We start from the raw sequence: 12,001 nt of genomic DNA on the forward strand, positions 1-12,001 counted from the left end.
CTCAGACTCTTGGCAACAGATTTGTCCCATGAAGAGGGAAAACTACCTTTTGAGGCATCTACAAAGTTAGAATCTGAAATGCTCAATCCTCTGGGATGAGAGAGCCAAAAACAGTGTCTGTAGGCCAATAAAAGTTCATTTCAGGAAACACTGAGAGTGGAAGCGAAGGGTGGCTTGATCACAAATAGGAGTGCACTCTCCTCTGTGTTCACAGTAATGGTATGCAGAGTCCTTCCCCTGCCCCCCTTTCACTTGGCAGATTTGATGTGCTGATCATTGTCCTGGGGGGGGGGGGTGTTCTTGCAGTTCCAGTGCTGTGCAAGTCCACCTCCATTGAGGTGAGCATCCCCAAGGAGCTGGTTGGAGGGCTGGATCTTTCTCTCATCAATGCCTCCTGCAAAGGAGTATCCAATGGCACCCATGTCAACATCAACTTCTCTTTGAAGTCCTGTGGCACAGTTGTAGAGGTATGTATCCTCATCACCATCTGCTTTGTCATCATCACTGTTCTCATGACATGCCTAGAAACAGGCTCATTTAGGGCCTGTATCTCTGGTATCTGTACTGAGGTCATTAAAACAACTGAAATGGGGTAGGGATACAGGGTTGGATTCTCAGTAAATGTTAAAACCCTTCTCACTTTGGCTGCATCGTATGAGTCATGAACCCAAACTCTTAACTGACTGAGCAGTGTGGAAATCCAGTTGAGCTGTGTTCCATAACATTTCTCATTGCACAGACAGAACCTCTCTCAGCCATTCTGTTTTCTAAGCTCCTACTGGCCATTTTATGAGACTAATATCACAGGTTAAAGTTCTATGTGGGAGAAAAATACTGGCTAGGTGTGTATCAACTATGGATATTTGTATTCCTACACACACTTCCTCTTAACTATTCACCCACCATAGTATAGAAGGCAAGGCCCTCACATGGCAGCCCCAACTCCATTTCCAAGGAGGAATGGACTGAAGGGTACTGCCTCTCTTGACTACTTTCAGCTCAGGAGGAGAGGAACTAGGACAGGAATTGAGCTGCCTGTTGGGCAGTACCTCAGCAATCTCAGTAGAGAACACAGGGAAGAAATTTCAGCTCAGAATGATGGGTAGATAAAAGAGCCTTGGCGAGTCCATCTTTCATAATATCTGTTTTTATTTGTGGATGCCTATTTTTTGCCCTGAAATAGTGGAACGAGCAGGTGTTTTCTAGGGATTTTAGCCCAAATTACTGTGTGGTAGCTGTAGTGAGAGCATCTTCTCCTGCTGCCATGCAAATAACCTCAGCCCAGGTCTGGAAGGGACACTGAAGTCTACACGTGAGTGTTTGTTCCCTCTCCCTTATTGGCTTAGTCCTCGTAACACACACATGCAAGAACTGAGGACTGAACTGAGACCACTAAATTCTGTTCAGTTAGGGTCTCAGAGTGGGTTTGAGCTTGCTCCAGGAGGGAATGGCCAGTTTTCATTCTGTCACACAGTAGCTGACTTGTTTACACAATGCAATCAGAAGGGAGCAAAGGAGGGGTGTCCCCATACTGGCAATTTCTCAAGAGCCAGAGGGCAACACCTTTTTCATTGTGAATAGCATAGCCAATTGCATGGCCTCCATTTATAAAGTTCCAGCCCATGGAAATATTTGTCCAAGCATGATGTTTGGATCCAAGTGACTCACTGCACCCAACTAGTGTCCATGGGCCCTACTAAAGATGAGGGTGACTGTGGCTGCCATGTAGAATTGTATTGGCTGCAGTTTGTTACAGCAAGAATAGTACACCCAATCCCTGGCTCTTATGTCCAAAATCAAATAGAATCTTTAAAAAAATTAAGGTTTTGTTGGATGCCTGATGTTTTCAGTTGCTTCGTGTCACGATCTTGCCCCCTTACCACCTCTTCTTGCTGTGCTGCAGGTAGTAAATGATAAAATTATTGCTACCAATCTGGTGACTGGCTTGCCCAAGCAAACACCTGGCAGTAATGGGGACATCATCATCCGCACCAGCAAGTTGTTGATCCCCGTGACCTGTGAGTTCCCCCGTCAATACACCATCTCTGAGGGCTACGTGCCCAACCTGAAGAACTCCCCATTGGAAATCCTGAGCCGCAACCAGGGCATTTTCCCCTTTACCCTCGAGATTTTCAAAGACAAAGAATTTGACGAGCCCTACAGGGATTCTCTTCCCACCCTAAAGCTTCGTGACTCACTGTATTTTGGGATCGAGCCCGTGGTGCACGTGAGTGGGCTAGAGACACTGGTAGAGAGCTGCTTCGCCACCCCCAGCGCAAAAATTGATGAGATCCTGAAGTACTACTTAATTCAAGACGGGCAAGTGTCACTGTTCTATTTCCCTTGTTTGTCTGATATTTTACCCCAATACCATTTGCCATCTGCATTACAGAGCACATACAGCAAATAGAAAACACCATCACCATACCTACATCCAAAATATCGGGGATAAAAGTCAAGCCTTATAATTAGTTTAGCTAGTTAACCACCATCAAATTTGAAGGGAACTGTGGCATAGAAACTCTAAGTGAAATACTGTGTAGGCATGAAATACGTTTTGGGAGTATCCTCCCTTACTTATTTTCCACCATGCCAAATCTCCCAGCTGACCAGTGCTGGAAGTACCTTACTTTGGAGCCCACCAAGTAGAAGGGTTACTCATTTAATGAAAGTGCCCTCTCTTCAGAGGCTGAGACCCATGGGTAAAGAGGCTGCTACTGCTCCCTCTGGCTTGAAGTGGTTTCCATCGTATACGCTGTGGTTCCCAACCTTTTCCAGATGGGGACCCATTTTGACAATTCAGGAAGACTTGGTGACCCAAGGCAATTCAAAAACGGGGGTGGGGGTGGAGGCGGAGACACTTGGTGACCCTTTTGAAATGTAAGGGCAACCCATATTTGGGTCCCGACCCATAGGTTGGGAAACCCTGGTATACAGGGTTTATAGTTTAGTGGCTCTCAGCACTCCCATTATACAGATTGTTCTAGCACCTTGATGTGCTGCAGTATAGCATGCTGTCACTAGGCCAGCCTATATTTAAAGTATGTTCTTAGTATCCCTATCATAGCCTCTAAGCAAGCAAAAAGCTGATCATAGAGAAAACAAACATTATCTCTCTCTAGAGTGTATACCCAAGCCCAGTGGTGTAAGGCGAATTCATTAGAATCAAATCATAGTCCAGGACATTAGGAGGGGCTTGATTTAGCCCAGTTCACATATTTTAAGATGGTTCCAACAGTTATCTAGTGCAATGCACACTATCGTACCCAGCTTATGCAGAGTTCTACTAGAGTTAGCAACATTCTGCAGGCGGAGGAATCTAACTGACTGAATATCCCACAGGTTTTAAATGAACATTCCAGTATCAACAGAATTCTTTTTTTCTTTTTTGTAAGTGAATAGACTGTTCTGTGTAATGAACAATTCATCAAATATTGTCCTGCATTTTGCTTCAAATATTTCAATGCAAGGTGTCTGTTAAAAGTACAGCTAGAGTCTTTCAAGTTTTGTTTCTCTGCCCTCCACCATTTCCACTAGAACCTCTTTTAAAACATGTGAAGTCCACATTTCTGAGATTACTTTATTGAAGAGGACATTCTGTACTGGAATGCAGTACAACTTCAGAGTAGCATTTTAAAATTGGCTGAGCGTTGTAATAATTAGGGATGTTAGATATTGTGTAACTGAATAGTTGTGTAACTGCATGAAATCTTAGTGGTTATATGACTATTCAAATATAACCGTCCCACTCCCAGAGAATCCCTTGCCACCCCATGTTGTTGCCTCTGTATCAGAGGCAGCAGTGCAGGGTGGCAGGCGGGAGATGGTCCACCAGGACAGCCAATTTAAAAACCAGCTCCCTGCACCGACTGGCTGCCTGCCGCCCTGCACAGCTGCCTCTGATACATGAGTACAGCTACAGAGGCAGGAGTGCAGGGTGGCAGCAGCCCCATTCTGCAGAGGTCTGATCTCCCCTCAGACAGAGGCTAGTCCATAGCAGCAGCGGCGGATTTAGGGCAGGGCGAGCAGGGCAGCTGCCCCGGGCCCCATGCTTCCCGAGGCCCCGTGCATGCGCTGTGTCAAAGGGGGGGACCCACGACACTCTCATCTGCCCCTGCATAGCAGCCTCCCCTGTCTGCGGGAGCTCAGAACCCCGGCAGACAGCTGCTGCTGACACAGACCAGCCTCTGTCCATGGTGAGCCTTGGCTGTCACGAACAGCGGCTGCTTCACGGCAGCCTTCCTTGCCCTCCGCCACACTACTGTGCAGGTAGCAGTGTGTGTGTAGGGGGGAGGTGGACGGATTCGATGCTCATTAGGAGCCTGCTTAAAGCCTGCTCCTCATGGACACCGGCTCCCACTCCCCCCTCCTTGATGCGTCTGGTATAGAAGAGGCGGGGGGGAGGGGAAGAAGTGTGTGTAGTTGACAAGATTAGTCCATAAGACAAGGCTTATTGGTTAATCGTGTAGTCAACTACACGTTGACATACCTAGTAATAATCAACAAAACATGTATTAAATTTTATTTTTGTTAGTTCTGTCTAATTTTGTTCAGATGTGAAACTTAAGTTCTGTAAAAACAATTAACCATTCTCCTGTAGTGTTCATAGAAATATATGAGAGATCTCCAAGTCCAGCTCCTAGTGCTGAAGCAGGGTCACGTATACCTAGATTATCTCCAAGAGTTCATGGTCTAACCTGTTCTTAAACAGATTCCACATCCTCCCTGAGAATCCTATTCCAGAATTTAATTATCCTTATAGTTAAGTTTTCCTAATATCTAACCTTGCTGCAGATTCAGCTTATTGCTTATGTCCCACCTTAAAGGGGATGCGAAGAACAATTGATCACCATTTTCTTTGTAATAGCCCTGAACATATTTGAAAACTGTTATCAGGTCTCCCTTCTGTCTTCCTGTACCCTAATACCATCATATCATTCTAGAGACACTGAACATAACATTGGCTAGACATGGAGAAGTCCATCAGTGTAGTTTCACATGCCAAGCTAAAGAAATGCAAGAAGTAAACAAAAGCATAAATGGTGAAACGTACATGAGACTTTTAAAATGCTTTGTTTTCAGCTAAGAAATGTTAATAACACAGATAAGGATGTTTTATTTTAAAGTAAATTATTTTTATCTTCTCAGTATCCCTTGAATTATGACATTATATTTTTTAAATAATTCAGCAAATATCTGAATCTGTACGTCACTATTGATCATTGAAGACTCTATTGCCCAGAAAGGTGAAATGAGGATAAATTGGGCTGCAATTCTCTGACAAATCTTCTGGGTTGTGGATATGTGCATTGTTGCTTGCATTCTGCCAGTTCTCTTTGCTGCAGAGCTGTTCTGGAGATCCTATCAGTCACCACTGTTGTTGTTTTTTTTGTCGTCTCCTCCGCCCCCCGCCCCGTCTTCATTCTTGAATAGTCTGCTGTGGCCAAAGACAAAGTACTATGGATGATAACTAGGTGACTAAATATATTGGAATACTTTTTTTCCACCTCTGTGAAAGCTATTAACACTTCTTCCTATGCTTTCTTCAGCTGTGTTTCTGATGACTCCGTGAAACAATATACGTCAAAGGATCATCTTGCCAAGCACTTCCAGGTCCCTGTGTTCAAGTTTGTGGGTAAAGACAACAAGGTGAGCTCAGAACAAAATTACCTCTTGGCAGACATTGAATCAGCTCATCACAGGCCTAGAAGACTCTGCTTGGGGCTGATTCTTTATGCTTATGGTATTACAGTAGCAGTAGAGAGTCAGGAAGAGGCATTGCCATACAAGAACAGATTGATGGTCTGTCCAGCCTAGTATGCTATTTCATTCAAGTGCCTACGTCATGTGCTTTTACAGGAAAGTGGTGAGGGAGATGGGGTGGAAGCCTTGGAAGTTGTTCAGTGCCATGGCACAATTTCTTCCTAACTGCAGAAAGAAATTGGCTTGGGCCTGAAGCATGAATCTTGTAACAGTTGTTCTACCTCGTGTAGTGTAACTGCAGATTCTGTTCTGTCTTATTCTTTGGTCTACACCTGTTTGAATTTTATTAAGCTGTTCTTGGGTGGTATCAGGATCAAAATTCAACCTTACCTTCAGGCAGAAAAATGCGGGATGTCCTGCTGTCTACTTAGAGGAGACTCTACTACCCTCTCCCATCATCTGGGCCATGGGAGTTGCCATTCTATCACTCAATCTTCCTCACTGCCTAGAAATGATAGCTGCCCTGTTCACATCATCCTTCCATGGTTGCCCCCTCACTCTACACAGACCTGTTTGTTACATTTCCCTTACTATCCCCACATGGTCTCCTACTGCTCACATTTCCCCTCACAGCTCATGCCACATCCCACTGTACTCACTCCTGTTTTATGCGCCTCACTGTCCCTGAGTCCTCATAATATCCTGTTTTGTTTCCTGACAAACTGCCTTATGTGTATTGTCCCTTCAGTTTCATTTCCCGCACCAGCACATTCTCTTGCTCCTGCCTGCCACTCACATAGTGACTAAGGGAGCCACCATCTTCTCTGAGCTCAGTTAGATTACAGAGTCACTGGAAACAACAAGTAAGGCAGCCATTTTTGCTGGGAGCAGCCTCATTTTCTGCTGTGAAGGTTAAAGGGCCTGGCAATGAGGACAGCCTGTGGTTTCAGTCCCTTTAGTAATGGGAGATGGTGTGGGTCTTGGATAAGGAGTTGATTGTGCCAGCTTCGGATACCATGGGAATCGTTTTGAAAAAAAATCACCTACATATTGTGAGAGCTGGTAGCACTGCTTATATGAAAGCCAGCACAGTGGCTCTTCACACTGACATCTCCTTGCCATTTCACAATCCTGCAGGAAGTATTCTTGCACTGCCGTGTCCTTGTGTGTGGCATGCTGGACGAGAGGTCACGCTGTGCCCAGGGGTGTCGCAGACGAATGCGCAGGTCAGCTGGGATGGAGGAAGAGAAGGAGGAACCTAGTCACATGTCAAACCATATCCTGACAGGTGGTCCCATTAGAATCGACATGGATGAGTAGCAACTCTCTTACCATCACAATGTAGAGGACCCTACCAAATTCACAGCCATGCAAAATGTGTCACAGACCATGAAATCTGGCTTTTTGTGTGCTTTTACCTTATACTATACAGATTTCATGAGGGACACCAGTGTTTCTCACGTTGAGGGGCCTGACCCAAGTTATGGGGGATCACAAGATTATGGAATTGCCACCCTTACTTATGTGCTGCCTTCAGTGCTGGGCAACTTGAGAGCAGTGGCTACAGCATTGGCCAGGGCCCAGGTCTGAAGGAAGCACCCAGCCAGCAGCAATGCAGAAGTAAAAGTGGCAATAAATACCATGCCCATGTCACCCTTTCTTCTGTACTGCTGATTTCAGCGCTGGGCACCTGGAGAGTGGCAGCTGCTAAGGTCGTATCCCTGCAGGCAGTGGTGCAGAGGTAAGGATGGTATGATAGTGCCACCCTTATCATACCATCCTTATCTCTGTGCTGCTGCTGGTGGTAGCTCTGCCTTCATAGAATCCTATGGTTGGAAGAGACCTCAGGAGGTTTTCAAGTCCAATGCCCTGCCCAAAGCAGGATCAATCCCAACTAAATCATCCCAGCCAGGGATTTGTCAAGATGGGTCTTAGAAACCTCTAGGGATGGAGATTCCACCACCTCCCTAGGGAACCCATTCCAGTGCTTCACCACCCTCCTAGGGAAATAGTTTTTCTTAATATACAACCGAGACTTCCCCCACTGCAACCTGAGACCGTTGCTCCTCCTTCTGTCAACTGTCACCACTGAGATCAGCTTCTCTTCAGAGCTGGACTCTTGGTCAGCAGCCACCACTCTCCAGCTGCCCAGCACTAATGGCAGCGCCACCACCAACAGCAGCACAGAAGTAAGGCTAGCAGTGCGGCCACACACACACCTTCACACTCCCGCAATAAACTTGTGATCTTACACAACTCCTTTTTGGGTCAGGACCCCTACGATTACAACACCGTGAAATTTCAAATTTAAATATAGGAAATTATTATATTTACAGTTAAAAAAAATCCTATGACTGTGAAATTGACCAAAATGGTCAGTGAATTTGGTAGCACCCTAACAATGTACCTGCTCTCCTTACTGATGTCTTGTCCTATGCATCTTGGATGCTGTTAAAAGGGTATTTGCTAAACCCCTGTGTGAGTCTGTCATCTAGTTTCATTAGCAGACTGACAGTTACTTACTTGTGTGAATCTATATTAGACATGAAAGGCAGCCCATCCCTATGTAATCTGATCAGCTGTGGAATACAGCTGTGCTTGCATTTCTGACAATTTAAAGGAGATATTTTAGTCATAGGCCTAAAGTATTACCTGCCTTCATTTTTTTGATCTATGTTTGCAAACTGCATAGTGTTGTTAAAGAATCATTTATGACAAATGTTTAAGCATGTTTTGAAGCAAATTGCTAATGCTTTGTTTTCTAAAGACAATACAAACAGTGTTAGGAGCCCAACACAGGACATTTGTGCTGAATAACTCAGTGGTAAGGCTGTTTATGCAGTGAGTTGGTGGGAAATGTGACATCCAGGTTGTGAAGGGTGGTTATGAAAATACATATAAATATATATCTCATAAGTATGCAAACTACTGGAAATGCTAACAGAACAGTAATATGCAGTGAAAGCTCAGAACGGTTACAGGCAAATGTGCTTATAATTGTGCAAAAATAATTATTTCAAAGATTAGTTTTATATTTTCCTCTTACAAATACTTGTTTACAATATTTTTCTCTTTATTTAGTGTATCATTTCTTTATCTCTCTTCCCCCAATCCTGTCCCACTCCACTCCCCCACTGACGTGGTGATAGATGGTGCATTTTTGTAAGTGGTGTGACACTTCAATTATAAAAAAAATTAAAAATCTCTCAAAACGAATACAAAGTGTGATGCTGTGATCTTCTGTGACTTGGATGTTCGAATGCATTAACCTAGAACAAGATAGAGGTGTTAATGAAATGCATACTATGAGCAATTGATGGAAACACTCCATAAGTGGTGCTAAACACAGAGGATCAGGTTCAAAAGTCCCATCAGGGCTGGTTACTGCAGAAACTCTCAGAAAGTTCTTGAAAGAAAGGAGCTACTGGGCTTGTCTTTGTGCTTACGGGGTTTTCTGCAAATGAAATTCCTTGTGTACAGTTCTGGCCACTGCTGTTCAAGGTAAACAAGACTTGTGTACATTTGTAAATAAATAAATTGCACTTGAAAATCCCATGAGTCTGTATCATCAATTTTTCTTCCAGTTGGAAACTGTCCAAAGTCCAAAATCTGTTATCACTTGCAATGGGCAACAATATAAAAAGAGGATTACAACCACAGTATTCAGTTTCAGAGCTTTATTTCCTCCAGCAACCAGACTCGGGAATACAAATTAGAATGTAGCATTATTGATTTATTTGGTAGCACTGATTTTTTAAAAATGGCTTTTATCCTGTCATCTTGAATAGAGAGAGAGAGTGTGTCTATGTTGGAAGAAGAGCAATAATGGAAAAATTGCTGGTAAAATAATATGAATAAGTAGAGAGACACTATTGTTTTGATGTTTTATCTAACCACTAAAATAAAAAAAAATGGAAATGTAACATACTGTATTACTGTATTTCTCCTGATGTTTCTGCTGATTCATTTCGGTATGAGGATTGTTTTAGCAATGTTATATTGCCATTTTAACTTTTTTCAAACACCCAGTGTTTTAATTTCCTTATGTTAATAGGTCCTGTGCTGTGAAATAAGATGAATGTTCAGCCTTTTTGCTGTGGAGTGGGTTTTTGTTTTATTGTGCTGTTAACCTAAAAGGTGGAGGCTTTTTGTTTCACTCTTGAGCAGAATAGTTGGCTCTTACTGAGAAACTGTGATGGAAATCTCCTTTCTGATCTGCAGCCTTTTATTGAAATTAATTGTAAAGTAAATGGGAAGAAAGTGGAAATCGCTATCTAAGACTGGGCCCTAAATCTTTTCCTGGTTCAGAAAGATCCTGCTTGGAATAAACAATCTTAGCTGTAGCCTCTGGAAGTTTTGACTGAATTTCAATTTGTACACTGGCCTCATTCCAACCCCCCAAACCATCTATTACTGAACTCCAATAATGCTGCTCACATTGGTCAACTGTTCTTGTAATCCATTCCATTTTTGTGTCTGTGAATTAAGTACTAACCAAGTGCTTTGTTGACACATCCTGGTTTATCTACAGAACAGGTAGGAGTAGCAGAAGCTTTGCTAAACCACTGTCTAACTGCCTCCTCTCTAACCTTCAGGGACTGCCTCTGGCAACTTATGTTGTCCTGAGGCCTTGTCAGAAGTAAGAAGCAAAAAACCCCAAAAAACCAAAACCCACCTCGTTGATGTGGCCCCTGACAGAGAAGCAGACACTCCCCACATTGCCCTTGCACACCAGAGCCTAAGGGGGGCCCAGCTAGTAGATTTTGTGGCCCCCCCCATGGCTTTTGGGTGGGGCCAAAAATGAGTGGTTCAGTGGGGAGGGGAGCAGGCTTGGGTTGTGGGGTCTGGGCAGGAGTGGTTTGGGGGTTGGTGGGTCTGGGAGTTATGTGCCCAGGGACAAAGGCAAAATTTGTGTCTCTCTCCCCCCCACCCCCCCCATCATTTGCTCAAGGGCCCCAGTGCAGCCATCTCAGGAGTAGCAGCACTTGTATGGTCCCCGTGCCCATGGCAACCCGGAGCCACCTAGGGTTGCTAGGTGTCCGGTTTTGAACCCGACAGTCCAGTATTTGAGCTTTCTGTTCGGGAAACAAATTGAGAAAATCTACATGTCTGGTATTTTCTAAATAAGATGTAATGTCGATTGTGATGTAATGTCAAGTATGTTTGGTATTTTTGTTGAAACCATCTGGCAACCCTAGAGCCACCTGCGGGGGAGGAGCGGAGCAGCTGGGCGCACAGAGGGGCTCTGCCCCTGCTGCGCTCAGTTGCAGACTGGAGGGGGCTGGTGCCCGGGCCCTGTGGTGGGGCTCAGGGGTACTTGGCTTTTCTTGGCGCACGGACTCGCCTTCCCGTCCCAAACCACACGGCTGACAGAGGGCCACGGGGAGCCTGCCAGGGGCACCACCAGTGCCACGTGGGGCAGCAACTGGCCAGCCCCTGTCTTGCCCTCCACCCCTTGGGACCCAGGTTGGGGGTGGGATCTGAACTGCGCAGCAGGGGCAGCAGCAGCTCTCAAGACAGGGGCGTTGGGCTCCTGGGCAGGCCTTTGAAGTGCCCACTCCTGCATCCAGCCCTGCCTTGGCGGCTTGTCTGCAGGGAGCAAGTGGCCCACCAGCGCCAGACTTGCCGCATGGGGCTGTGTACTCCCACCCCAGCCCAGTGTCTCCCTAGCATGGTGCCCAGGGGCAACTACCCCCCGCCCCCGTCCTTATGTCACTACACCACTGGAGGGTGGTAGGGTGCAGGGGTGGGCTGGGGGTCAGAGGACAGGGCAGGAGATAGGGGGCAAGAGCACAATGGGGGTGTGGGGTCTGGGCAGGAAGGTGGATGCAGGAGCAGGCTGGGGATGAGGAGGTCTGGGAGGGAAGGGGGTGCAGAAGCCACTTCTTCCCCCTTCCAGGCATAGCTAATGGGTCAGATCTGGACCCAGCTTGCATAGCTCTGGTCTGAGTGGAGAGCAAGCGCTGGCCCCCCAGGGAGTTTGTGGGAGGACTGCAGGGCTAGAGCACTATCATCAGTTCCCCAATGCTGAAGGGGGGAGCCCCAAGCCTCAGGGACTGGATCCAGGCAAACTGGGAGCTGGATCCAGCCTTTAGGCCTTAGGTTCCCCACCCCTGGAAGATTGTAATCAGAGGTACCAGGTGCTGTCATTGTTTGTGACATCACCTAGCCACCATCAGATTGTAATAACTTCTGGGCCTGTAGTGCCAAATTTATTCTGGACAAAAAAGGGTTTCGTCTTATAACCTGAGCCCCCTCGTTACCATAACAGTTGGTCACTATGCATACATGAGGCTCA

At 45.7% G+C, this 12,001-nt stretch overlaps 1 protein-coding gene across 1 annotated transcript in view; it reads left to right on the forward strand.

Annotated features, from left to right (window-relative positions):
• The window catches only part of OIT3 (oncoprotein induced transcript 3), a 28,076-nt gene extending 18,820 nt beyond the window's left edge, over positions 1-9,256 (forward strand). Inside the window, exons 6-9 of the mRNA XM_006131991.4 lie at positions 307-467; positions 1,904-2,319; positions 5,550-5,649; positions 6,841-9,256. Of these exons, the coding sequence (XP_006132053.1) occupies positions 307-467; positions 1,904-2,319; positions 5,550-5,649; positions 6,841-7,023 (860 nt within the window). The 3' untranslated portion in view covers positions 7,024-9,256. The remainder of the gene's footprint in view (positions 1-306; positions 468-1,903; positions 2,320-5,549; positions 5,650-6,840) is intronic.
• The last annotated feature ends 2,745 nt before the right edge of the window (positions 9,257-12,001 follow it).

This window comes from Pelodiscus sinensis, chromosome 8 (assembly GCF_049634645.1).
Source record: "Pelodiscus sinensis isolate JC-2024 chromosome 8, ASM4963464v1, whole genome shotgun sequence".
Lineage (NCBI taxonomy): Eukaryota > Metazoa > Chordata > Testudines > Trionychidae > Pelodiscus > Pelodiscus sinensis.